The sequence below is a fragment of the Dromiciops gliroides genome, chromosome 1 (genome assembly GCF_019393635.1).
Source record: "Dromiciops gliroides isolate mDroGli1 chromosome 1, mDroGli1.pri, whole genome shotgun sequence".
In the NCBI taxonomy this organism is placed as follows: Eukaryota; Metazoa; Chordata; class Mammalia; order Microbiotheria; family Microbiotheriidae; genus Dromiciops; species Dromiciops gliroides.
In genome coordinates, this window is record NC_057861.1 from 484,643,007 (window position 1) to 484,668,652 (window position 25,646).

Sequence of the window (25,646 nt, forward strand, 5' to 3'; positions counted from 1 at the left end):
CTTCCTCTTCTCCTAGATGCATAAGGGAAATTTATGTCTTTTTTTTAAACTTAGAGGTATCTCTCTCTAGTACTTCAGAATAGTGTACGGGGCTGGCTAACTTACCAAGGTCATTATTATTCATCATGGCGTTAGAAGCCCGGAGCCGAGGGCCTTGCTGTGTAAAGTGATATCCAAATTTTAAAAGAGTTGTATTTTGTTCCAACATGCTCACAATCTCCATTTCCACCTTGTTTCCCAGGGGCTGGCTCTTTGATAAAAGAGAAAAAAAGCAAGAATTGTGTGAGAAATGAGCATCTCCCATTTGATTCCCAGACCCAAGCTATACTTTAATCACCCTCTTTCTCAACTGAACAGTATCAACAATCCAAAGGTTAACCCAACAAAGGTGAGTGAAGAAAAGAGACAAAAGAAGCTAAGTGTTCTGCTCTCTGCTGCATAGGAACCCATTAGAAATTGGAATAGTAGAAGATAAGAGAACCAAGTAGATCTGACCTGACTTTGAAATTTGAGGTTTTCTTAGATATAAATGGAAATATAGTCAGTAAGTCACTTAAAAAGGCTCCTCTAGAATGTTACTTTTCCTAATGGTCTTGTGTCAAATGAAATTTCTCAAGACTGTAGATCAGGGAAGATTTCAGTGGATCTATGGATGGGGGAAGATATAAATGTGTGTGTATGTGTGTATATATATATATATCTTTATTTTTACTAACTTTTGGTTTCCTTTTTAATCTTGTGTATTTCATTTTATGCATTTAAGGGGCAGCTAGATGGCGCAGTGGATAGAGCACTGGCCCTGGAGTCAGGAGTACCTTAACACTCACTAGCTGTGTGACCCTGAGCAAGTCACTTAACCCCAATTGCCTCACTAAAAAAAAAAAAATGTATGCATTTAAAAACATTATTCTGAAAAGTCCATAGGCTACACCAGATGACAAATAGGGTCCAAGACCTGATTAAAAAGGTTAAGAACAGAAAAGGTTAAGAACCCTTGACATAGAAGATCTGAGAGTTAAGACCTAAGTCTTAACTTTAAAGTCTTGTAAGTTCACCTAGATTTCTTATGAATTAAGATGCTGCAAGTATAGGCAGGAGACGAAGCTGCTCTTGCGCCCTTTGTTAGCAACAATGATGAGGAGCTTCAAAGTGTCCATAATAGCAAAGGCCCTTCCACAGAATGTTGCATATCTAGATCCTTTACTGTGCCATAAAATTGGACGCTGGATTGCTCTGGCTTGGCAAACAATGCATGTTTCCCATTAGTCTGGGAAGGAACTGAGAGCCCACTTATGAACTAGGAAATATGGTAGCCCTCTCTGGGTCATTATCTCAGAAATGTCCCAGCCACTCCCAGGAATGAATGTTCTGTTCAGGAAAGCTAATGTTACATTAAAAGAGGAGTTGACCATTAAAAATAAATCCTACACCTTCCCCCTTCCCCACCATTTGAAGATTACACTGAAGGTGGGATGGCATGGTTAGGGCCTGAGCATCAAGTAAGAACTGGGAGAGATGCAAGAAGCTTCAGTTGGGAAGAAGCTGGTCAAGGAGAAATTTCACTCAATATATTCCTAATATTTAAAACAAACTTGCACACAGGATTGAGCTTTTTCCTGTAATCCTTCCCAGACTTGGAAGCTTCCCTGACATATATTGAGTCAAAGTTCAAGTTTGTTTTATAATTTAGGAAATTTCAGTGACAGATTTTGTTCCCCTCCAGGTATCCAGACAGATGTGCATGACTTGTTCTTGGCCCTATCCTACACATATAGGATAGAAAGGAAGAAAAAAAATAAAAAGAATGGAACTCCTTTTCATACCCTCTTCTTTTTCTAGCCTCCAGATAATAAATTTGGATTAGTATGCCATGCCTCAGATCCACCTGGGGTCTCATTGTAGTCATTCTTTTCACTCTGTACCCCCAATATCACTCATGAGACCAGTGGCCTTAAAGATCCTACTTGTTTTGTTGTGTAGTAGATAATGAGAACTCTAAAAGGAGATGAAAGGTTAGCATAGTCTGTCAAGCACACTAGAGTTAAGAAAAGCAAATTTACAATGGTTTGGAAAAAAAATACGTATGACGCTAAAGGGTCATACGATAAACGTGAATTTGGACAGACTTTAGGGATAGTGGAGGATAGATGGGACCGGTGTGCTATGATCCATAGTGCCTCACAGAGTCAGACACAACTGAAAGATTGAACAACAAAAAGCTAGTAACAAACACTAAGGGGTGGGGCAGCAGCTAGGTGGCACAATGGATAAAGCACTAGCCCTGGATTCAGGAGAACCTCAGACACTTGACACTTACTAGCTGTGTGACCCTGGGCAAGTCACTTAACCCTCACTGCCCCAATCTCTTCCCCCCGAAAAAAAGTTCTATATAGGAGACCAACTTAGGAGGAATGGAAAACTTTCAAGAATGAAATACAGAAGCTCCAAACAAGAATTCCATTCAGGGGGAAAAAGGGGTTATCTGCCTAAAGAGACCAATGTGGATACACAGAGAATTGATCAACTAACTTGTTTTTTTAAAACACATATAGAAAGTAAAAACAAGAACAAATAACGGAGCATCACACTGTCCTGTAGAAGGAGTGTCAGGAGTGCTAAAAATAAGAGTTAAACTAGTCATCTTTGTCCACATAATGAGAAAACAGGACTCATTGGAAAAGACCCTGACATTGGGAAAGATTGAAGGCAAAAGCAAAAGGGGATGGCAGAGGATGAGATGGATAGTGTCATGGAAACAATAAACATGAATTTGGAAAGACTTTAGGGATAGTGGAGGACAGATGGGACCCGTGTGCTATGATTCATAGTGTCTCACAGAGTCGAACACAACTGAAAGACTGAACAACAAAAAGCTAGTAACAAACGCTAAGGACAACAAAAAGTGTTTTTTAAGCTAAATGAAAGAGAAAAGAGAATAAAAGAAGGAACGCAACTGCTATTTGGGACAATCTTTTCTTGGTATACATCCTACATCGACCCTCTGCAGAGTCTGATGTTGTCGGCAACCACTGCCTCCAATTAGAAAATTTCTCCTTTCGTTTCCCCTGACATTGCTCTCTCCTGGTTCTTTTCCTACTTTTCTGACCCTTCTCAGTTTTGTTCACTAGGTCATCATCTGTTTCTGACCCCAATCACCTATTGTCCCTTAAGTGTAGGTGTCCCCCACCCCAAGGCTCTGCCCTTGCCTCTCTTCTCTCTCTACGAACTCCCTTAGTGACCTCACTGTTTCCCATGGATTCATTATCACTGCAGATGACTGCCAGATTAATATCTCCAACCCTAATTTTGCTCATGAACTCCATGTTCTAAATTCTAACTGCTGATTGGCTCCAGATATCCTATCAACATCACAAACTCAACATTTTCAAAATGGAACCAATTTTACTTTCTCTTTTCCCTGCCCTGAATTCCTTCCTCTAACAAACTTTCCTATTTATGCCAAAGGCATTACTGTTCTTTTCAGTCATTCATGTTCAAAACCTTGAAGTTGTCCTTGATTCTACTTTCTCTTTGGTCTCCCCATAGCCAACCAGTTAACAGGTCTTGTCTCTCAACACCTTGGTTTACATGCGGATAATTCTTTTCTCTTTGTCCTCTTATATGGCCAAAATATTAGTAAAAGGCTCTCATCACCTGTCCCCTATTCTAAATAGTGTCCTAACAGGTCTCCCCACTTCCAAACTTGTGTCACTCTAACGCATCTTTCACACTGTTTCCAAAATAATATCCTTTAGTCACAAATCTGACCCTGTCATTCCTCTGCTCAAAAATCTTCAAGGGCTCCCTATTGCCTCTAGAATAAAATATTAACTCCTCAGTCTAACATTTGAATCCATTCAAAGGTCTCGCTCCTAACTACCTACTTTTATCTGGCTCCTTTCTAGACATTGTTGTTGCTGCTGCTGCTGCACAGTTCCCTTTCACATATTCCACATTCCAAGCCACCTCGGTCTGTTAACTGTTCCACAAATTCAGCATTTCTCCAATGATCTTCACTCCTTTGCATAGTTAATGCACTATGCCTGGAATTCAAACCCTCTATACCATGACCCTTTAGAATCTTTAGGTCAGCTCAGATGCATCCTCCTATGTGAAATCTTTCTTAATTGATCTCTTTGCACTCAGTACTTTCTCTATCCTAAGTTTTTATTTGTTTATATAGCTGTGTATGTGCAAACATTAGTGGAATGTAAGTAACTGCTTTATTTTTGTTTTGTTTTGTTTTGTTTTTAGTGAGGCAATTGGGGTTAAGTGACTTGCCCAGGGTCACACAGCTAGTAAGTGTTAAGTGTCTGAGGCTGGATTTGAACTCAGGTACTACTGACTCCAGGGCCAGTGCTCTATCCATTGCGCCATCTAGCTGCCCCGACTGCTTTATTTTTTGTCTTTGTATTCCTAGGATACAAATACAATGCTTTGCACATAGTAGTCAATTAATGTTTGTTGTATTGACTCATGTACAAAAATAGAGAAGCACATGAGTCATCTAAATTTTTAAAAAAACAATAAAAGTTTGGCTTCAAACTATAGGCAAGTGGCCTTGACTTTGATTCTTAGGAAAATTCAAGAATACAGTATGAAAGGGATGTCTTGTGAGCATCAAGAAATGAAAGTAGTGATCATTAAGAGTCAGCATGGGGGCAGCTAGATGGCGCAGTGGATAGAGCACTGGCCCTGGAGTCAGGAGGACCTGAATTCAAATCGGCCTCAGACATTTAACACTTACTAGCTGTGTGACCCTGGGCAAGTCACTTAACCCCAATTGCCTCACTAAAAAAAAAAAAAAGAGTCAGCATGGCTTTACCAAGAACAAATCCTATCAGACTAACTGTAATTAATTTTGTGACAGAGTTATTGTACCAAGAATACTTTGGATATAATTTACTTAGAGTTCATCAAGCATTTAGCAAAGTCTCTTATGATACCCTCATGAACAAAATAGAGAAATGTGAGATAGAGTACAACTGGATAAGCTGAGAAATGGAACAACTCACTGAATTCACTAAGTACAAAGCAAAGAATATTCACTGAAAAGAGGTTTCCCATGTGATCTGATCTTGGCCCTGTGCTGTTTAACAATTTTATCAATGACTTGAATTAAAGCATTCATGCTATGATTCTGAAACCTGCAAATGATGGAGCTAGAAGAGATAAACAATTTGTTTTATGCCAATCAGGATCCAAAATGAGCTTGACACTCCAGCACAATGGATCAAATAAGGTTGGATATACTACGTGAAGTTCCAAATAAATTAACTTCACAACTACAAAATGGGGGAAGTTTGGCAAGCAGCAATGCATTGGGAAATGATAGTGGGGTTTTAATGGACTGCAAGCTCAAGTGTCAAGAGTGTAACATGGAAGTGATCTCATGTTACATTAACAAGGCATGGCTTCCACAGCCCTGTTGTTCTATGCCCTGGTCAGACCATATCTAGAGTACTGTGTTTCATTATAGGTACCACTATGGGGGAAGAACATTGACAAACAGGTACATATCCTGAAGAATGCAACCATAGTGTTGAGTGGTCTTGAGTCCATATTTTTGAGAATAAGATGAAGAAACTATGGCTCCTTTGCCTGGAGTAAAAGAAACCTAAGTTCTGGTACAAGAGTTCTCATCAAGCATTTAAAAGAGTATCATTTTGTGTGTGTGTGCATGTGAGGCAATTGGGGTTAAGTGACTTTCCCAGGGTCACACAGCTAGTAAGTGCAGTGTCCAAGGCTGGATTTGAACTCAGGTCCTCCTGACTCCAGGGCCTTTGCTCTATCCACTGCGCCACCTAGCTGCCCCTAAAAGGGTATCATCTTAAAGAAGAATTAACTAAGAAGAATGGATGGATATTACAGAAATGTAGGTTTAAGCTCAATGGAAGGAAAATATTATCATGGGCTGCCTTTGGAGGTAGTATGATTCCTCATCACTTGAGGTCTCCAAATAGAGTCTGAATGACCAATCATTAGAAATAGTATAGAGACGTTTCAAATGCCTCTTTTTATTGTATACCCATTTTCTTTATGGTTATGCTCAGGTTTGCAGTATGGGTCACCTTTGGTTACATCTTGAACTCCATTGCTCTTTGAAACATAATATTACATTCAATCACTTTTTACTATACTCTATTTTTTTTTAGCAAGGCAATTGGGGTTAAGTGACTTGCCTAGGGTCACACAGCTAGTAAGTGTTAAGTGTCTGAGGCTGGATCTGAACTCAGGTACTCCTGACTCCAGGGCCGGTGCTCTATCCACTGCGCCGTCTAGCTTCCCCCACTATACTCTATTTTAATGGAAAACTTATGTGATCAATATTCCTATAATTCCATGCAGGAGACCCAAAGGATCATGGAGCAATAAAGAAGAGAATAAGGTGGCTGGCCATCAGTCAAGGTACTTGACCTGCATCAATTATCCTAGAGTTAAATGCCCAACTAAAAGATAAAGGTAAAGAAGAGTCCTGGGCTTCTGGGCCAAAGCTAAACTGGTATGAATGTCTAACAAGGAGATCAGCTGTCTAGAAGAGACAAACTACCATGTGCTTTACTCAGCCCTTCTTTTTGTCAGCTTTACTCTTCTTTGGGCTTGACCTTCTACAGTGGATATTGAGTTTCCCCTAACTCCATGTGGATGCAAGACTCTCTCCAGACACCCCTTTTGGGACATCTATTCAGCGCAATCCCAATGCCCATTCCTACAAGAGCTGGTGAACTCTGACACATTCTTCCTTCCATATGTTCTCCCATTCCTCTGAAAGAATAGCTCAGAACCAAGGGCAAGGTTAAAAGCAGAAGAATGACTAATGAATCAATATAGCTGAGCAATCAGACTGAATAGGATACCTCTTTGAAGGATAATGAAGACAAAAGACCTCTTGGCATTGATGAAAAAATAAGTTCTCCAACCACAAAGAATAATGACAATAATAATGGTAGCTAACATTTATATTGCACCTGTGTGCCAGACACTGTGCAAAGAGCTTTGCAATTAAAAAAGAAATTACTCATGGTAAGAAAGAACCATATTTGAGAGTAAAGATATAATCGATACCTTTTAAGGAGTATGAAAAACAAAAGAATGAAGGAAAAATAGATTGACAAGGACAAAACAGGTTGGACTAAACATTATCTTAGAGTTAAAGTATTCAACAAATAATCTGAGAGGCAGCCCAGCATATAGGGTACAAGATCACCCTTGAGGTAGAGAACCCTGGGGTGCTTCTCATACATATTAGCTATGGAAGAATGGACAAATCATTGTATCTTTTCCTGTCTCTAGGCAACTCTCCAAGGCTCTAATGCAGAGGAGTTGCTTATTTGCATTGGTGAAGAGTTCTCATGCTGGAAGTTCACTAAATCAAGGAAAGAATCGATTCAGACCTAAATAAATAGATAAGTAGATAGATAGATAAATAGTTAAATAAATAAATAAACAAACAAATGAATGAATGAATAGATGAATAAATAAATTGTAGTGAATAAAAAGATGGATAGATAAAAAGATAGTTAAGCAGAGATTAATATTTCAGCCAGCAACTCATGGGAAAATAAAACAAACAAAAAAAAGGCACTGAAGGGTAGGAGAATATTTCGGCTGAATTAGTAAACACTGGAAAGTATTGGCAATGTGAAGAATCAAAAAAGGGAAACCTGTCTTCTAAGCAACTAGCTGGTTATGTAATTGTGAGAAGTCATTTAACCTCCCTGGGCCTCAGTTTCCTCATTTGTATGATGGTCTCTAGGGTCCCAACTAGTTCAGTGAGCCTTATATATTAAAAGAAGAGAGGAGATGCTGCTCATCTTACCTGGTTGTCAATTTTCAATTCCATCAATGAAGTATTATGCTGAAGGGCTTCTACCAGGGACAGGATACCAGATCCAGAAATGAAGTTTGATTCCACATTGAGGCTCTTCAATACGGCATTAACCTTTAGCATTTCAGCTAGTGCCTTCAATCAGAAAAGAGAATTGATGTACACTAAGCCCCATAAGTTACCTTAGCAATGATCTGAAAACTTCTCTCAATAATCCTAAAAAGTGGAACACATTTTGCAAATAACATGGCTTGCTAGTATAAACCTGCTGAGAAATAGAGTCTAAAATACCTATATGAAGCCTGATTTATTTTAACCCTTGTCCCTTCCACATTTTAGATGAGATAAATTTCAATGGAGATTTTTCCTACACTGAGTATTGGGGAGAAGGAAGGGGAGTGCTTGTTTTATTTGTTTTTCTTTGTAGCCTTAGCTCTTAAAACAATGCCTGGCACATAGTAAGTGTTTAATAAATGTTAACTGCTTGACTGATTTTATTTTATTTTTTAACAAGGAAGAAATGAGAGTGTGGAACATATGTTTCCACACACACACACCCTGTTTTCCACTGAGTGAGACACCAGAGGAGAAAGCTACTGAGCAGGAGTAGTAAAAACCTAGGTCACAGAGCATTCAGAAGGATTTGGCCTGGTGCTAACTGAGATGGTAATCAGTAGACTCCATGGAAATGTAATAATCAGTAACTGGTTGAAGTAAAGTTTCATTGGGTAAGAAACTCTTAGGCAGAAAAATATAACTTTCAGAAATGACAAGCACAAGTCCAAATCAATGATTTCTCACTGCTTGAAAAGGCAGGTTTCCCCCAAATCGGCATGCCCTTTGCAGGGCAAACAACTCCCTAGCTCTATTGATACTGGCAGAATTGGCATTCAGTTTGAGAATCTTAGTGTGAGCATAGTTTTGTTTGCTTGCTATCCATCTTTAAGAAAAGTGGCAAATATAAGCAAGATCAACCCACCAGTGAAAATATTTAGTCACTAAAATCCAGGTGTTTGTCTAGGAATCAACCAGCCCTATTCCCTCCAAAGTGGTAATCCACAAAGTATCTGGTAGTTCATGTTAGCACAGCCTCCCAGTTTGGAGAACTCACATCCCCAAACCCACTTTTTTTTTTTGGTGTGGCAATTAGGGTTAAGTGACTTGCCCAGGGTCACACAGCTAGTAAGTGTTAAGTGTCTGAGGCCGGATTTGAACTCAGGTCCTCCTGAAATCAGGACTGGTTCTCTATCTACTGCACCACCTAGCTGCCCCTCCCAAACCCACTTTTCCCTCAATTATCTGAGCAATTCAGAATCATGGGATATCAGAGCTGGAAGGGGCCCCAGGAGCTATCTTGACCAACCTGAACCCAAAACTAGAATCTCTTTTACAGTTTCCTTAACAAGTGGCCCTAAAAACTATGTTAAAAGACCTCCAACCAAAGTATAGGCTCTGTGTCAGTTACTTTTATAATTCTAATGCAACTCCCTCGAATACAGCAATTGCTGTGTCTATCCCTCATAATTATTTGGGGATGGGTTCCTATATTAATATTCCAATAGTTCCTTAAGCTAGCTAGCATTTATATAGCACTCTACAATTTGCAAAATGCTTTTCAAATATTGTCTCATTTGATCTGCACACCCACCCTGAAACAGAGGTGCTGTTACGATACTCATTTTACAGATGTGCAAATTAAGGTAGACAGAGTTTAAGTGGCTTGTCCAGGGTCCCACAGCCATTTTTTAGCTCAGATCTTCCTGACTCCAGGTCCAGCGCTCTATCCACTGTGCCACTTAGCTGCCCTAAGAGATTGGTTAGCTTATACCCCAAAAGAGATATCATTATAAGACATCAGTCCCCTCTCCATCCCCTAAGGCCGCAGACAATGTATATCATCAGCACAAGTTGAAACCAGACCAAAGGCTCTCTTTCTATTCCTCAGAGTGGTTCCCATCCCTTGTTCAGCACCTTGAAGCCAACTGAGGTCTAGTAAATGAGCATTAAAACAGATCCCATGCAAAGAAAGACCCCCTTGGGCCCAAACATCTGTGTCCATTAGTTAACAGCCAAATGGTACCTACATATGCGACAGGATCATTACTTCTTGTTCCTACGATACTGAATTTCTTCACATATGTATTTTCTTTCAGTGCTTCTGCATATGCCTTTAGAGTCGGTATGGGAATGTTCTGTGGGGAGAAATCCATGAGATATATTGGAAGCTCAGGTACAGCAGGGATTGTTAATTAGATATTCTGCAGAGCACTCAATCAGCACATTATGGACATTTGAGGACTATGAAATCGCTGCCGCCACCACCACCCTCTTCCTCCCAAATAAATACGGTCTTCCTTTCAAAAGGCTAGCAACCTCACCAAAGACAATGAAATTTGGTCACAACCTCCTAGGGAAAAATTGTTGTTATTTAGTCGTTTTAATGGTGTTTGACTTTTTTTTTTTCAGGGCAATGAGGGTTAAGTGACTTGCCCAGGGTCACACAGCTAGTAAGGTCAAGTGTCTGAGGCCAGATTTGAACTCAGGTCCTCCTGAATCCAGGGCCAGTGCTTTATCCACCATGCCACCTAGCTGCCCTGGTGTTTGACTTTTCATGACCCTATTTGGGGTTTTCTTGGCAAAGGTACTAGAGTGGTTTGCCATTTTCTTTTCCAGCTTATTTTACAGATGAGGAAACTGAGGCAAATGAGGTTAAGTGACTTGCCCAGAGTCACATAGGTAGTTAAGTGTCTGAGGCCAGATTTGAATTCCTGTCTTCTCTCCTCTGAACCACCTACCTGCCCCAATAGACTCTCTCAAATACATGGAACGAAGTGAATTAAAAACCAAGGGGAAAGAGTACATAGCTGCTATTACAGATCCAAAACCTCTCCTAAGCTGCTATTAATGCATTTATTTCAGCAGCATGTGTACAGTCATAACCTGGAAAGGGTGAAATGTGGGATTCATATTTATTTATATTTATTCTTTATATATTTATATTGTGCTGCCTTTCCCTTTAAAATGTAAGTGCCTTATGAATAAGGGTGATTTCATTTATTGCATTTATATCCGTATCACCTGGTATAGTAGCTGGCATGTAGTAGACCCTTAAGGATGTTTATAGATTGATTAAATTGATCTGGCAATAGCTAATAGCTAATATTTATATCCAGTTAGGTGTTTTAGTGGATAGAGCACCAGGCCTGGAGTCAGGAAGGTCTGAGTTCAAATCTAGCCTCACATACGTATTACCTGTGTGACCCTGGGAAAGTCATTTAACCCCATTTGCCCGAGTTCCCCATCTGTAAAACGAGAGAAGGAAATGGCAAAACACTCCAGTATCTTTGCCAAGAAATCCCCAAATGGGGCTCCAAAGACTCAGATACAACTGAAACAACTCAATAGCAACAAACATTTACATAGGGCTAACTATGTGTCAGGTACTATGCTAAGCACTTTATACAAATATCTCATTTGATCATCACAATAACCTTGAGAGGAAAGTGCTATTATTACTCCCATTTTACTGATGAAGAAACTGAGGTAAATGGAAGTTAAGTGACTTGCCTAAGGTTACAGAGCTAGTAAGTTTCTGAAGCCCAGTTTGAACCCAGGTCTTCCCAGTTCTAGGCCCAGTACTCTAACCACTGTATCATCAGCTGTCCAACCTCATGCAAGAGGTTACATATTTCTGGCTCCATATGATTCATATCATTTTTCCTTGTGTGGATGCCCGTGGCACCTATCTGTTACAATGCTAACAATTCAAGGGCATTATATAAGACTATATTTTTTCAAAGGCTCTCTTGCCTAAGAACATAATTCTAATTCTTCACTGGGGGCCAGTGAACGCAAGAGAATTCAGATCATCACAGAGTCTGAGATGTCCAATCTAGTTGTTTTCCATCGTGGGTAACTACACAAAAAAGGAAAGAAAAGAAGAGAAAAGAGAAGTATCAGGCACTAGGCCAGAATGAATTTCATCAGCTGGGAGAGGAACAAGTCAGCAAGGCAGGCAGGGGCCGAACCACATCTGTGCATGGTTCACTGTAGATCTGGGGTTCCCTCCCTGATCCTATATTGCGTGTAAAACTGGACATTTGAAGCTCATAAAGCGAGAGGCGGGGTAAGGTCATGTAGAGTTAAATTTAATTTCCAATAGCCTAATGAACTGATCTATAATCTCAGTGATGTTGGGGTAGTCTCTCTATTGAGACAGGATACAATCCATCTGTGCCTGCCCAACCTGTGCAATTCTCGTCCATCTCCTCCCATAAATACAAACACCATGACAAAATGGAGATGTCTGTCTCTGAATGTTCCTCTAAGCATCTTTGTTATCTATGAAGCTTCATTACACTAGAGTTGGAAGATAAGCTAGAATGAGAGCTGATCTAGCCATGAAGGCAAGATCAGATATGCAGTGATGACTTTAAGCAACAGCTGGTGAAGGAGTTTACATAACAGGATTTCTTAAAATTAATTGGTACTTTTTTGAAAGGTTAGCCACCATAGCATTTACAATTCCTAATAGTACAAAGCTCTACCTACAGTACTTGGTTTTTATCTCATATAGCTCTCATGTTTTAAATAATGTGGCAGGTTTCCAGGTCAAGAGACGGTTTTGTCAGCGGTACACAACTGCACCTGATATTAATCCTCAGCAGAGCCTCTGTTTATTCCTACTGAGTTTATAGAGTAAAACCTTCTTGAACAAATTGAATGCTGATTAAGTAAACAGTTGAAATAAGCCCTTATTATTTTCTGTGCAATTATATCCTATTTCCTTTGGGAAGACATATGTTTAAATGATTTCTCTTCCCCAGTCCCCACCTGCAATTAAAAGGAGAAATAAATACCCGGATATTATTGAGGTTGACTTCTTCGAGTTTGGGATCATTATTCTTTATTCGTTCCAGGGTTTCCTCTATATCTGTTGAATTTGGTTCTTCATCAGGAACTGGTTTATATTGTGTTGGCTTAATAACACCTATTGTATCCAACAAAAAGGAAAATGTCATTTGAAAGAAAAGGGGGAAGTTTTTCTTAAGACCAAACCCAATTAAGGGGTTACTACTTTTAAAATGTCTTTTTTTTTTTGTAAATATAACAAGCATCCGTAAATTTGATCATTTCAATTATCAGAAAACAGAAAAGAGGATAGAGTATAAAACTGTAGACTTTTGTTGTGGAGTGTTTTAAGTGTATTTTAAGTTTAACATGCAATTAACACAATTGTCTTGCCTGTCTCTGTTCCTCTCTTGAACTACCCCTTTGCTCTCATCTCTGTATTTTTAAATGTGACTGATGCTTTTATTTTCTTCTTTTTTGCATCACTCTCATTACCCCCAACTTCCTCCTCATTCCCAAATAAATCCTTGTAATTAATAACCCTAATTAAGCAAAACAAATCAACCTATTGGTTATACCTATAAATTTATGTCTCTTTCTGTTTCTTCAGTCTACCATCTCTCGGCCAAGAGGTGGTAAACATATTTCGTCATCACTCTTCTGAAGGTCTGATTGGTTGCTTCACTAATCACAGCTCTGAAATCTTTTAAAGTTGTTTTCCTTTACATTACTACAATCATGATGTAAGTTTTCCTGGTTTTGCTCAGTTCAGTCTACATACATTCATACAACTCTTTCCATGTGTTTTTGAGCCTTAATATTCATTTCTTACCAGGCATTAAGAGTCCATCACTCTAGCACATCCACTATATATATATATATATATATATATATATATATATATATACATATCCACTGCACCACCTAGCTGCCCCCCCCCTTCCTAGTATTTTTAAAACATATATATTTTGGGGGCAGTTAGGTGGCGCAGTGGATAGAGCAAAGGCCCTGGAGTCAGGAGTACCTGAGTTCAAATTCGACCTCAGACATTTAACACTTACTAGCTGTGTGACCCTGGGCAAGTCACTTAACCCCAATTGCCTCAACCAAAACAAACAAACAAAAACAAAACACATATATATATTTTTAATGTTGCCTTGTCTGAGATCATGACTGCCACCTCTACTTTTAAATTTTTTCCTGAGTCATAATAAATTCTGTTCCAGTCCCTTATTTTAATTCTGTATGACTCTTTATACTTCAAGTGTTTTTTCTTGTAAATGACATACTGTAGGGCTTTGCTATCTAATCCATCCTGTTCCATATTTCTCTTCCAGGAGGTAGGTATCAAAATCTTACTGGTTTTAGGCTTTAATTATCAGATGCCATTCTAGTTTCCAACCTTCCTAGAATGTGCCCATTCAGAGTGACTTCAGGCTCCAAGACCATTGATTACAGATTGGGATGGCTTCTTATCTCTGTGGTGAGTCCCCACTAAGAGCATCCAAAGGCTTTAGGCCCATTAACTCTGTGATTTTCAGAATTTATATTTTTGTGGTTGTATTTTTTGATTTGTTGTTTTTCTGTTATCTCTTCATTTCATGCCTAACTGATTGATCCATTCTTATTCTCTTTTGTCAATGAAAGTGTTTAGAGATGTAGACTTTCCCTTAAGTATTGCTGTGGTATGTTTTTTCATTGTTGTCATTTTCTTTTTTTTTTCTTTTTTGGTGAGGCAATTGGGGTTAAGTGACTTGCCCAGGGTCACATAGCTAGTAAATGTCAAGTGTCTGAGGCTGGATTTGAAGTCAGGTACTCCTGACTCCAGGGCCGGTGCTTTATCCACTGCACCACCTAGCTGCCCTGTAATTTTCTTTAGTAAAATTATTTACCGTTTCTATAATCTATTCTTTGACCCATACTTTTTAAAGTATTGTTTTACTTAGTCTCTTTTGTTTGAATTGTTGCTTCAGAGATCCAAGGGGTTGCACTTTCCTAGACACTCTCGGAAAAGCATAGGTTTAACAGAGGATGCACAGAGCTGCCCTGTCTGCTTCCAGCTGAGCTTGTGTATTAGTTCAGGGCTTGGGCACTTCAGGGATGACAAAGCAATTTCTTTATTTGCTACTGAACAAAAAAGCTAATGACTCAGTGGGCTTTTAAAAAGTGATTTATTGGGGTAGCTAGGTGGCACAGTGAATAAAGCACCAGCCCTGGATTCAGGAGGACCTGAGTTCAAATCCGACCTCATACACTTGACACTTACTAGCTGTGTGACCCTGGGCAAGTCACGTAACCCTCATTGCCCTGCCCCCCTCAAAGTGATTTATTAAGCGCTTACTATGCTGGGCATAATGCTAAGCACTGGGATACAAAGAAACACAAGAACGGTCCCTGTCCACATTGAGCTTCCCTTCTCTTGAGGGAACCAACACGCAAACAACTGTGTACGTAAAAATACATATACAGAGAAAAGACACTCACATTTGGGGGGGGGGCAGAAAAAGCTTCTAGAAAAAGGTAGGACTCATGATTCCTCCCCTGGTTTGCTCTCTCTAGTCCTTGAGGTAACATCATGCAACTGGACATTCCCATTATGAGTAGGGGAAGGAAGGTCAGCTCACCTTTTTCTCCATCTCAACAACCATGCATCCCTGAGCACATGGCAGCTGAAGCCCATGCCTGCCTAGGCAAGCCTAAGGCTGTGTCTCAGAACCCTTAGCTGCCTCTCTTCTTTTTTGTCTTTCTTTCCTAATACGGGTGACTGAACATCAACCTCAAGACTGATATGAACAGATATATGAGTCTGGCCATTTAGTTCCATACTAGATCTCTGGAATCACATACATAATAAGAAATAGCCAGAGAAAGCCAACATTTTCTCCCACTGTTATAGGGAAACATCAAGGAAAGGTGCGTTTCTTCCCACACTTTCCAACTTATACCCCATTATTTGGCCACTTCCACATTCTTATGTTAGACCAAGAAACAACAGACGCAAGCCTAATTGGAAACCTAGGACTGAGAACTACCTTTGCTCACTTTGTATAGCTGCTCTATATGTCACACCTTCATGTATAAGGTGGAAGGCACGATAATTTTCTTTGTTTTCCCAGTGATGGAAGTCACATTAAAAATATTAATGAATTTTTGCTTACATATAATTGAGAAAAATACAAATTAAACATAAAAAATATTAATGTAGCTATTCCACATCCTCTCAGTAACAAGTTATTAAATTTTATTTTTTAAAAAGATGTTATAGATCTACTAAATTATACTTACTGTTTAGGCCTTCCTTATTTACTATGGAGCTGCTTCCAAGAGCCTCGTAGTACTGTTGGTTGCTCATCAGAGTATGCATGCCAAGGATAGCTATAGGCACAGAGAAGCAGAGGAAAAAAAAGAAAAATAATTTGGTGACAGTTCTGTCAAATTGGAACAGCTACAACTGACTGGGCCAACTCACATACCTAGAAAATGATTTTCATATCAAAACTACATGAAGCTTCTATAAAATTTTGTCTTCAGCTAGATGGTTCAGTAGAGTCAGTCTAAGCCTCAGTCAGAAAGAAATGAGTTCAAATCCTTGCTCAGACAATTACCAACTTGTGTGACTCTGGGCAAGTTACTTCACTTCTGTCAGCCTCAGTTTCCTTGTCTGTAAAGTACAGGTCATAACAGGTACTATCATGACCTGCCTCATAGGGTTGTTCTGAGAATCAAATGAGATAACATTTGTAAAGCAATTTGTACATTGTACATAATACATTTGGGTTTTGGGGGGGTTTTTTGTTTTGTTTTTTTTAGTGAGGCAGTTGGGGTTAAGTGACTTGCCCAGGGTCACACAGCTAGTAAGTGTTAAGTGTCTGAGGCCGGATTTGAACTCAGGTACTCCTGACTTCAGGACCGGTGCTCTATCCACTGCGCCATCTAGCTGCCCCACATAATACATTTGTAAAGTACATTTGTACATTTGTAGAATAACATTTGTAAAGTACTTTGTACACATAGTACATATTTAATAAATGCTCATTCACTTATTTGTTTCTTAAATTGCTGGAGCCAAATTTTTTTTATAACTTTGTAGGCAAGTTTCTGGTGATGAGCCCCTCTGCACTTAGCCAAACCAGTCCTTAGAGAATATAAGTACAGTCCTTTATTGAGTTTGTACTCAAAGTCTTTTTAATTTGGTAGCAGGTATTAGAGGCAGCTAGGTTGGCACAGTGGATGGAGTGCTGGGCCTGGAATCAGGAAGACTCATTTTCTTGAATTCAAATCTGGCCTCAGACATTTACTAGCTGTCTGACTTTGGTCAAGTCACTTAACCCTATTTGCCTCAGTTTCCTCATCTGTAAAATGGGCTGATGAAGGAAATGGCAAAACATGCCAGGATCTGCCAAGAAAATTCTAGATGAGGTCATGAAGAGTCAGGTATGACTGAAACGACTGAATAACAACAAAAGTAGGTGGAATATCTTGCTGGCATGGCCTTTGTAGGTGTGACGATGAGACAGTTGACTAGGACTACAGTGGAGGTGATGATACAGATGACAGGAGGTAATAGAACCCAATGTAATGAGTGCTATGAGCATATCACAGAGAGAATTATATTTGGGAAAAAATAGCAAGTACTTTTATTGATTAGCTAAATGACCTTGTAGTTCATACTAAAAATAACTATGTAGTAGAAAGCACATTGGCCTGGGAATCAGGAGACCTATGTTTTACCCTTGACTCCCCTGTAAATTATCTCTGTAATCTTGGAAAAGTCAACCATACTCTCTCAGACACAGTTTTCTTATCTGTAAAATGGGGAATAGAGCAGGGAAAAGGATTGAACTACAAGGTTCCTTTCAGTACCTAACAAATAATAATACTATACCTGGAATGCCATGCCACAGATCAATTTTCTTTTTCTATTTTATACACTTCAAGAAACTGGGAATGTGGATAGATGGCTTTCGTTTAAACAACAACAAAACCTCACCAACATCCAAGAAATCCTCTCTGCAGCTCTGCTTCATTTTTTGGTACATAATGGCCAAGTTGAATTAGCCCTGGTGAACTGTGCCCACTTGATCTAAAAGAAAACACCAAGTCTTCATCTAAAACTCAAAAAGAGCTATTTTTGAGCTCTGAAAAGGAACATCTTGTTCTTTTCTCTGTTTTTGTTTTGACATAGTTTCCTCTGTTCCTCGTTCTACTTAGAACTCTGGGAGATAAGACACAAGCCTATGTTTTCCAGCTGTCAGCCCAGCGGCTTGTGAATAATGGCTGCAAACTGTGGAAAGGGGAGGAACCCAACTCTCCTTGTTGAATATATACCTCTCCTCAGCCAGTCTATCTAAACTAGGCTCCCTGTATTTAGTCTCATTCCTTATTTGACTTTCACTTTAAAGGATGCTACTTTATATTTCCCAAGCACTCTTCAAACACTGCCTCATTTGATACTCACAACAACCCTGTTGGGCAAGGACACCATCATTTTTATACTCATTTTTCATTTGAGGAAACTGAGTTTCAAAGAGGTGAAGTAACTTGCCTATGGTCGCAAAACTAGTAAATGTCAGAGAGTCAGAATTAGAACCCAAGTCTCTCCTTACTCTAAGTGCAATACTCTTTCCATTACATATAGATAGTGAGGCATTAGGGAATTGGAACAGTATTAAATCTTGAGGTATGATATACAGGGATAATTAATTTAACTTGCATTAGGGCAGCTAGGTGGCACAGTGGATAGAGCACCAGGTCTGGAGTCAGAAAGTTGTCGTTTAGTTGTTTCAGTTCTGTCTGACTTTTCATGACCCATTTTGGGGTTTTGTTGACAAAGACGCTGGAGTGGCTTCCCATTTCTTTCTCCAGCCCATTGCACAGATGAGGAAACAGGCAAACAGGGTTAAGTGACTTGCTCAGGATCACAGAGCTAGTAAGTGTCTGAGGCCAAATTTGAACTCAGGTCTTCCTGAGGTCTATCCAATGCACCACTTAGCTGCCCCAGAGTCAGGAAGACCTGAGTTCAAATCTCAGACACTTAGCAGCTGTGTGACCCTGGGCAAGTCACTTAACCCAGTTTGCCTCTGTTTTCTCATCTGTAAAATGTGCTGGAGTAGGGAATGGCAAACCACTCTAGTATATTTGCCAAGCAAACCCTAAATGGGGTCATGAAGAGTCATATAAGACTGAAATGACTGAACAATAACAACAATGTAATAGGAGAAATTTATACATGTTTGCTGAAAGAATGAATGGTTGTGTGGTATAAATCATCTTCACAAGTACAAAATGGAGGAGGTATGACTAGATAGATAGCTGAACATCTGAAAAAAATATTGGGGTTTTAGTGGACTGAAAGCTTAACATGAATTAATAACAGTCTGATATGGCAGCCAGAGGCTAAGGCAATTTAGTCTGTGTTAAGAGAGACATAGTGTCCAGAATGAGAGAGGTCACAGACTTGCTATACTTTGCCCTGGTCAAACCCCATGTGGAGTATTAGGTTCCGTTCTGGACATTATGTTTTAGGAAGGGCAGTGCTAAGCTAAGAACATACAGAGGACGTTAGGTGCTGAAGGGCCTTCAGTTCCTACCATTTGCTCACTGGTGAAAGAAACTGGGGGTTTAGCCTTGCAGAAGAGGAGACTTGTCAGAGGAGAGCAGGACAGCTGTCTTCAAGGGTTTGTAGAAAACAGATCTGTCCAGAGTAGAATGGGCTGCCTCACTGTGCATGGTATTCTTAGTCAAGTGTGGGTTGGACTAGATGAACTTTGAGGTCCCTTCCAAGACTGAGATTCTGCAACCCCTACTCCCCAAATAACTCCTCCCATTTACCTACACAATCCTCACCAGCCTTCATCACTCTGCTCACATCTCCCTTCCTCAAGACCTAAGTTATTTCCCCAGCCCACATTGTTCTCTCTCACTCCCTCTTCTTCTCTCTCTCCCTCTCTTTCTCCCTCTCCTTCCCCCTTCTCTGTCTCTGTCTCTCCCTATCTCCCTCTTTCTGTCTCTCTCTTCCCTTCTGTCTCTATTTTTCCTTCCCTCCCTCTGTCTCTCTCTCTCCCCCTCTCCCTTTCTCTGTCTCTGCCTCTCCCTCTCTCTCTGTCTTTCTCCCTCCCTCCCTCTTTTGCTTTCCCTCTCTCTGTCTCTGTCTGTCTCTCTCTCCCTCCCTCTCTCTCCCTCTCTGTCCTTCCCTTCCTCTCTTTCTCTCTGTCTCTGTCTCTCTCTCCCCTTATCTCCCTTTCTCTGTCTCTCTGTCTCTCCCTCCCTCTCTGTCTCTGTCTGTCCCTCTCCCTCCCTCTGTCCCTCCCTCCCTCTTTTGCTCTCTTCTTCTCTGTCTCTCTGTCTCTTTCCCTTCTTCTGTTCTTCCCTCCCCCTCCCTCTCTCTGTCTCTATCTCTCCCTCCCTCCCTCTTTCTACCAAAGTCAGTTAGTTTTTATTATTAGCATAGTATAACACTGAAATTAACTATTCCAATGAAAGTGAAGCCAAGCATTTTTGAGAAAGCAAGAGAGCCTTTCAGTCCCTACTCCATTCCTATTCTGGCCTGTGGACCTGTAGAACAAAGCACCTTTAATGGTAGTTATTTGATAATCCCTCGGAGCTGTCTGTTTGGTTGTTGTCCTTCATATCTGAAGAGGACCAAAATGACATCACTGCGTCGGGAGGAGAGCAGTAGTAATTTGTTTAAAAAACAAAACAAAACATAAAAAACCTCGTATGGGGGCAGCTAGGTGGCACAGTGGATAAAGCACCAGCCCTGGATTCAGAAGGACCTGAGTTCAAATTTGGCCTCAGACACTTGGCACTTACTAGCTGTGTGACCCTGGGCAAGTCATTTAACCCTCATTGCCCCCCCCCAAAAAAAAACTGGTCTAAAAGAATGTTGACCTCTATGCCTATAGTGGATAATAGCTTAAGACAAACTAACTAATGTGTCTGGGTTCTGGCAAAATGCTCCCTTAATGCAAGAAAACTGGATTTCTCAACCTTATTATCTGCCTCACATTTTAAAATCGATGATCTCTGCAGCTTCACTTCCACAAAACTGGTATTTATCCACAGAATTACAGGCTCTTAGACCTGGAAAGGGACCTTTTGTCACATATTGTCATAGGAAGAAGTGAAAGAAGAAAGCCAATACTATCTAGGAAGATGCTAGGAAAAAAATAACGATTGCAGTACTAGGGTTAAGGATGATTTATCATCATTACTGCGCATAGTATTACTACTACTGAGGGAAGTAGATGGCACAGCTGTTAGAGCATTGGACTCAGAGGCAGAAAGATGCAAGTTCAAATCCTACCTCAGTTTCATAGTATCTTTGTGACGCTGGGTAAGGTGTCATTTCTCTTAAATTCAGTGTCTTCATCTATAATGATAGTGACAATGTCTACTACCTCACAGGATTGTTGTAGGAGCAAATGAGTAATATATGTAGACTCCTTTGCAAACCAAACTTTATATTAATAATAATAATTGTCATTATTATTTAACTATTGCATATGAAAAGTGAGCTCTGATAAAAAATTAATGTAAAATTTAAAACTGAATAACAGGGCAACATGAAATGACCTGTTGTAGTTATATAATTGTCTGGATCTCCACATAACTACATGCTACCCCATCCTTCTTACTCTCTCCCTGCCATTTATTTACCACGCGGGGCCTAGGTTACAGGGAAGGTAAGAGAGATGGAGGAGAGGAAAAGGTAGAATGGAAAGATGCAGTATGAATGAGAAGGGCCACAGATGTGAAAAGAACATCTACAGCTTTGGAAAGGAAAAGATCTGGACCTTTGGCTATGGTATAAACGTCACATGATGAGGAACGATTTGTCACATGTTCTCTAAGTTTGAGCCAATTTTCCCCTGGCTTCTGTATATATTTATGAGAGAGTGTGCTCCAGTTTGGTGGGGGTGGGGAGGGAGAGGAAGAAGGGAGGGTTTATACCAACTGTTCTTACGAGATCATCTTAGTAAATGCCCGTTTCTAAAAGCTAACTGGCTAGCTAAATGATATCAATGAATAATCAACTGTTAAAACACACCTGTGGCGGCTTGTGAACTAAAGTATTAGAAAAACCATCCCCCAACTCCTCCAAGTGCCCTAGAACCCAGAGGGAAGAAGTAGTAGCCTTTTTCTGGGGATCCAATATGCCTATAGGAGTGGGAATCGGGACAGTAGTCCCAGAGCATGTGGAACAAACAAAAAGAAAAACTTGTAAAAGGAAAACAAATTTTAAAAATCCTAAATCATGAGAAGGTGATTGTCATGAAGTATCTGGTGATATAACGGGAGTTTAAAGGAGTTTAAATAAATTTTCTCACTCAGAGTCAAAGAATATATTGAATTTTGAGAGTGGTAGCTGAGGTAAAGAAAAAGGCAATTAAGACAGAAAATATGAAAGGGCTTTTCCAGATGCCTCCAGCTATGTGTCTGTATCTAAAAAAAAAAGCAGTCAAGATAAACCCTGATTATGTAAGCTAGGGTTACATCTTCTTTGAGGGGAAAAAGGTCATAGGACAGCTTAATTCAGTGGATAATCAGTAGATGGGAACATAATAAAGAGGAAAAAGTAAGCCTTCCTCAACCCCTCTTAATTCTAGTATCTTCCCTCTGTTAATTACTTCCTATGTATGTTGTATGTAGTTTACTTTGTATGTATTTGTTTGCATATTGTCTCCCCATAGATTGTGAGCTCCTTGAGGGCAGAGACTATTTTTTACCTATTTTAGTGCCTGGCACATAGTAGGAGCTTAATAAATATTGACCGATTGATTGATTCCAGGAGTGCACAACAATGAAGAAAGCACCTCATGACCTAATGACATCATCTGACCAACAGATAATATTGGTGGAGGATTGTGAATTGTTCTAAATAGATTGTGACTCAAAATTTCCCTTGAACCTAGGAAAGCTTTGAGGAGATTCCACAATTAGGGAGGCTATGTTTGCTATTCAGTGCTGATGTTTTTGTGTATTCAGTGCCCGTGGCTTGAAAGAGTTGAGGTAGAATGAGAAAATTCGTTTCAACTTCTATTGTATTGCTGCACACTTCATGCAAATCACCTCTTCGTGATTTAGGGTTTATTTTGTTATTGTTGTTTTGTTTTTACCTTTTACATTTATACCATATTCATTTCTTTTTAACCATACCTCCTCCCTCCCCAATCATTAAACTGTCCTTATAACAACAACAAAAAATCAAAAGCAATCAAAAGAAATACAACCAGTAGCAGATAGCACGTTTCATATCCACATTCCTAACCTTTCTTGGCATGGAAAGGCATGTTTTCTTATCAGTTCTTAAGAACACAGAATCATTGCAGTTCTTCAGTTTGGTTGCTTTTTACTGAAATCACCAGACTACATTTTGTAGTCAGTGCACATGATATGGTGATGCCTCCCTGAGAGAGGGAAAAGTACATCATGATGTAATTACAGCACAGTGATCCCATGTGGATGTAAACAAAGCCATTGAGGTATCCTATATCTTACCAATTTGTTGAAGTGAGTGGAGCACTTAAAACCCCACTATTAGTTTAAGTTAGGCACACTGGAAGAAAGACCAAGCAAAAGGCTGTGAAGAGCATCTTGGAAGAAAACAAGACATTCTGCACGTGGAACATGCCAAAAAGCATATATACTGATATACATGCATACATGCCTATATACATACATGCCTACATGCATGAATGCATTCATACATACATACAGCAGGTAGGTGGTACAGTGGATAGTGTACCAGGCCTGGAGTTAGGAAGATTATCATTGAGTTCAAATCTGGCCTGACATTTACTAGCTGGGTGACCCTGCACAAGTCACTTAACCCTATTTGCCTCAGTTTCCTCATCTATAAAATGAGCCTGAGAAGGAAATGGCAAACCACTAAAGTATCTCTGTCAAGAAAATCACAAATGGGGTCATGATGAGTCAAACATGACTGAACGACAAGAAATATACAAATACACACACACACAAAGTTGAAAATTAGGTCCCTTACTGAATTATCATGGATACCATAACATTATGACTAAGTAAGCTACCCTAAGACTAGCTTAGAAGCAGGAAATTTAGTGCTGGTCAAATAGCTTTTAAGCACTTAATTACAATCCCCTGTTGCATCTATTTTAAATTTAGTCTTCCTTAGTAAATAGAATCCCTGGCCAAAAACAACAACAAAAATATATTTGTGGCTTATAGTTTAAAAGACAATTGGAGTGACCCTGGGCAAGTCACTTAACCCCAACTGCCTCGCCAAAAAGAAAAAAAAAATTTTTTAAGACAATTGGAAGGTTGAAACCCCAGTGTTTGAGGAAATTCTATTGGTAGTCATTTGGAATATAGGGAGGGACTTAGCCCTAGTGGTTACAGGGAACTTCAAGCTCAGGACTAGTCAGATTATCTGAATCCTAAAGTGAAGTGACATCCTCAAGGCACAGATTGACAACTGTGATATTTTAGCCCTGAAAATGCAAGAGGGTCCTATGGAATTCCTTCATAAAAAATTGTTTTAACAGTATATGATCTTCCTGGTACACCCACTTTGCAGTTTAGAATCTATCACAGTTGTCTGGGGGCGCAGAGTTGTAAATGATGTGGCCAGAGTCATACAGCCAGCATATGTCAGAGGCAGCCCCTTAACGCAGGACTTCCCTGCTCTGACCTTGGCTCCCTATTCATTCCATCTTGACGGCTTTCCACATGAATACATAAAAGATAATTCCCAATATAAGGAATATTTAATGTTCATAAATTATGCTTTGAGTCATGGTACGAATAGCTCCTTAGCAAATTGAATTTGTTTTATATAATTTTAAACTTACAAAATTGTTAGAGTGGGGAATGAGTCATTTCCTGAAAATTCAAGTAGCAAACTTAGAGAATTTCACAAACTGAAAGACAGCATGCATTCAATGGTGGTCCCTGCCAACCAAGTGTCTGGAATTGTATTCTAAGATACTGAGAGTCTCATCAGTAGTAAACAGTGTAATGTGGTGGAAAACATGTTTGTTTTGCAATCAGAGGTCCTAAGTTTGAATACTGGCTCTATTACCTACTATCTGTAAGTATAGGTTCTCCTGACTTTGTTCTGCCAATTAGTCATGTCTGAATCTTTGTGACAGCATTTGGGGTTTTCTTGGCAGAGATACTACAAAGGTTTGCCATTTCCTTCTACAGCTCATTTTACAGATGAGGAAACTAAGTCAAACAAGGTTAAGTGACTTGTCCAGAGTCACCCAGCTAATAAGTGTCTGAGGTTGGATTTGAACTCAGGAAAAGGAATCTTTCTGTTTCCACACCTATAACTCTATCCACTATAGCACCTAGCAGCCCTCTAAGTACTGGAGATACAGAGTGATGAAAGAAAGCCCTTGTCTTCAAGTAACTTTCAATCTAATAATGATGTCTTTTTATGAAGTCACTTTTGCCTAAAGAGGGGAATGTCAAGTAATTCTTTATGATGATGAAATAAACAGTGGTTCTTTTTCTAAGTAGAACTTAATGACCAAAGCAAAATCTTGTCATAGTATGATTTCCATAGCAAAATCCAAACTTCCTAATTTCTAGAATATAATCTAGTTTAAATTAAAATGAAAACTTTTGGGAAGCTTTTAGCAAACTAGTAAACATAAGCAGGTACAGGCATTTAATAAAATGCTTCTAAGACGTCTCTTACCTGCGATGTCACACAGTTCTGCATCAGATGCATTGGCAAGAGCCTCCTCTAATTCTGGCTCTAGAGTCACACTTTCCAGAACAGGATCAATTGGCTTTTGCTTGGGGACCCAAACTTTCCCTGTAAATGTAAATAATAATGTCAGTTATGATTCAGCTGCCCAACCATCATTTTAAAATGACAGGATGGCAAGGGAAGGACTCTGATTTACTTATTAGGGAAAAGTTTATTGACATGATTACAATGCATACTTTGAACCTGAATATCACCCTAAAGTTTCTACAG

General features: G+C 39.6%; 1 protein-coding gene across 3 annotated transcripts in view; it reads right to left on the reverse strand.

Moving 5' to 3' along the window:
• Positions 1-25,646, reverse strand: part of TMOD1 (tropomodulin 1) — a 121,682-nt gene that overhangs the window by 14,769 nt on the left and 81,267 nt on the right. For all 3 annotated transcript variants that reach the window (XM_043999518.1, XM_044001017.1, XM_044000256.1), the window contains 6 exons: positions 25,362-25,481; positions 15,965-16,054; positions 12,688-12,818; positions 9,913-10,020; positions 7,820-7,963; positions 106-250 (listed from right to left, as the gene is read on the reverse strand). In XM_043999518.1, the coding sequence (XP_043855453.1) occupies positions 106-250; positions 7,820-7,963; positions 9,913-10,020; positions 12,688-12,818; positions 15,965-16,054; positions 25,362-25,481 (738 nt within the window). The remainder of the gene's footprint in view (positions 1-105; positions 251-7,819; positions 7,964-9,912; positions 10,021-12,687; positions 12,819-15,964; positions 16,055-25,361; positions 25,482-25,646) is intronic.